The sequence below is a fragment of the Aplysia californica genome, unplaced genomic scaffold (genome assembly GCF_000002075.1).
Source record: "Aplysia californica isolate F4 #8 unplaced genomic scaffold, AplCal3.0 scaffold00807, whole genome shotgun sequence".
Taxonomy (NCBI): Eukaryota; Metazoa; Mollusca; class Gastropoda; order Aplysiida; family Aplysiidae; genus Aplysia; species Aplysia californica.
The window spans coordinates 30,100-32,365 of NW_004798077.1; the positions used below are offsets into that span (position 1 = coordinate 30,100).

Here is a 2,266-nt window from a genome sequence, read left to right on the forward strand (position 1 = left end):
CACACACACACACACACACACTTTGGGGCAGTTTTGTTTGATTGCATGCATGAAGGTTAACTTGAGGAAATAATAATAAAACAGACTATTGATCTACTAGTTATGCAGTTTTTGGTAGTTTATTGCTCCGTAAATTGTCGTTTCATGTAAATCCAACGATGTGCTTATGTTGATGGTCAGCAGGACATAGCTGGTAAACAGGTCTAAATGTGCACAGAGCCCCCCCCCCCCCCCTCCCTCGTCAGCAATTCGCGACCTGAGTGCTTTCTTGTCGCATCTCCATTTCTTTTAATGGTGAAAATGTGACTTCTTCTTAAGCTCACTCTTTGTTATGAACTGTTTTCACTGTAGTTGAAAATGGAGATACAGCAAGAAAGCTCTATTGTCGCGGTCTGATGACTGTTTTGTTCTAATTTCTCCCTGTCTTGTTGGCCATCATTGGGACTTAGCTTTTTCCAGTAGTTGAACCTTGTGGGTGGTTGGCGGGTGTTCTGGTGTGGTTTACTCCTTCTTTCCTATAAAAAAATGTATTGTCTCTATCTCTCCTCCTTTTTTGTGTTTGTTACTCCCTTGTAACACCTCTAATCTTCGGCACTTATATGACCTTATTGTGTTGCAAGTGCTGTAAAACTCTTACTAAAACTAAAGGGCCTTCCTGAAATAAAACATTCTGCCTCTTCTGCGATAGTGAAACAGTTTCTTTTGCAAATTATTGCTCATTATGTTCCTTCTCTTTTCTCATTGTAACGTTTTGCCTCTTCCCTGGAAGTGAAACAGTTATATGGTCGCTTTTAAGGACAAGCGGGCTAACCCAGATTTCGGGGGTTTCCAGAAATCTTGACCAACACCAAAAGTGGAGATTGCCCTACCTTTAGGAGAAGTTTGGTTTCATTGGTGTGTATATTTGTTTGGTTATAGACAAAACTCTCCTTGTCTTTTAAAGAAACTGACTGAACAAGGGGCAAAAACTTTACCTTCAGTTTTCTGAAAACTGCATTTTTCAGGATAGCCCCGTTGTGCTTAAAAGCGACCATATGCAAGTAACTGCTCATTCTAATCATTCTCTTTCTCTCATTGCCACCAGGGTGAGTACAAGCTCCCGGAGATGTCTGTGGAGATCGACGCCTCCATCTTCCTCCCCGGCACCTACAGGGCTCAGGTCACTCTCTCGGACTTGTCCGACGGTCAGCTCGGATGCTACAAGCTCTCTTTCACCATCGGCTAGGTCAGTGCTAGATATATACAGTACTGCCTTTAACACCTTGCAGTGACTTGGTGCAGTAATGCGCCGGTGGAAATCTTCCGTTCCGGTCTCCTGGTGCCGTTCTGTGCCAGGCCCGATAAGTCTGTTGCAGTCACTCTCCAGGCTGGGTGACCAGATTGAGCATTTTGTACTGCTGGCTTTGTGACTGCAAAGTGTTAAAAGGGGGGATATTGACACGTAGAAATGTCAATGGGCTGATCTATCCATGTCATGATCACACCACTGTGCCGGAACAACATAGGGGGAACTGCTTGCTTTTTTTTCTCTCATCCTTACTATCGTCATTTTCCTTTACTTCTTTTGTATGTTTGTCACTCTCTTGTGAACTGCTATTTCCGGGGTGCCTTGATAGTCAAAGCAGACTTTGTGCTGTTGAGGCAAAAGAGGTGAGCAGAATAAGTCTGATTCCCTGTAAAGACTTCTCTGTTGACACCCACCCTTTGGCGCTCATATGACCTTATGCAGTTGCGAGCGCCATTAAACATTCTACTATAAAAAAATATATATATACTTTCCAAAAGTGTTTTGCCGTCCTCTATAAACTTAGATCTAAATGCTTCATATGTTTTTTCGTCCTCAGATATTTTCGCTCACACTCAGGTTTGGGAGAGGGAAAGTTCGCCAAGGGGAGCTCATGGCAGTACAAGTGGGAAAGCTTAGCTTACTTTCCTTTCTTCATATTGTTAAGAAATTGTGTTAAAGATTTTTTTTACTCACATTTGACACGCAAGTTATTAGCCTAAATTTCTAGATTCTTAATTATTAAAATTTTATAAAAATGAAATGATATTTTATTGCTTGTGAGTGTGACATGTAGAATGAGGGACTAAAAGAATTGTGCTTTTTTCGACATTATACTTGGACATTTTAAAAAGTTGTGTCATTTGCTGGTGGCCTTGACACACATTTTTTATAAAGTTTATGATGTGTTCCCTTCTCTTAACCCTATCCTTACATCATGGGGAACTCTTCCCCTCTTCTTCCCCTCCCCCCTTTCCAAAA

General features: G+C 41.6%; 1 protein-coding gene across 1 annotated transcript in view; it reads left to right on the forward strand.

Annotated features, from left to right (window-relative positions):
- Positions 1 to 2,048, forward strand: part of LOC101852360 (ganglioside GM2 activator) — a 7,029-nt gene extending 4,981 nt beyond the window's left edge. The window contains exons 4-5 of the mRNA XM_005109694.3: positions 1,085 to 1,225; positions 1,845 to 2,048. Coding sequence (XP_005109751.1) covers positions 1,085 to 1,225 — 141 coding nt within the window. The 3' untranslated portion in view covers positions 1,845 to 2,048. The remainder of the gene's footprint in view (positions 1 to 1,084; positions 1,226 to 1,844) is intronic.
- Positions 2,049 to 2,266: the final 218 nt, after the last annotated feature.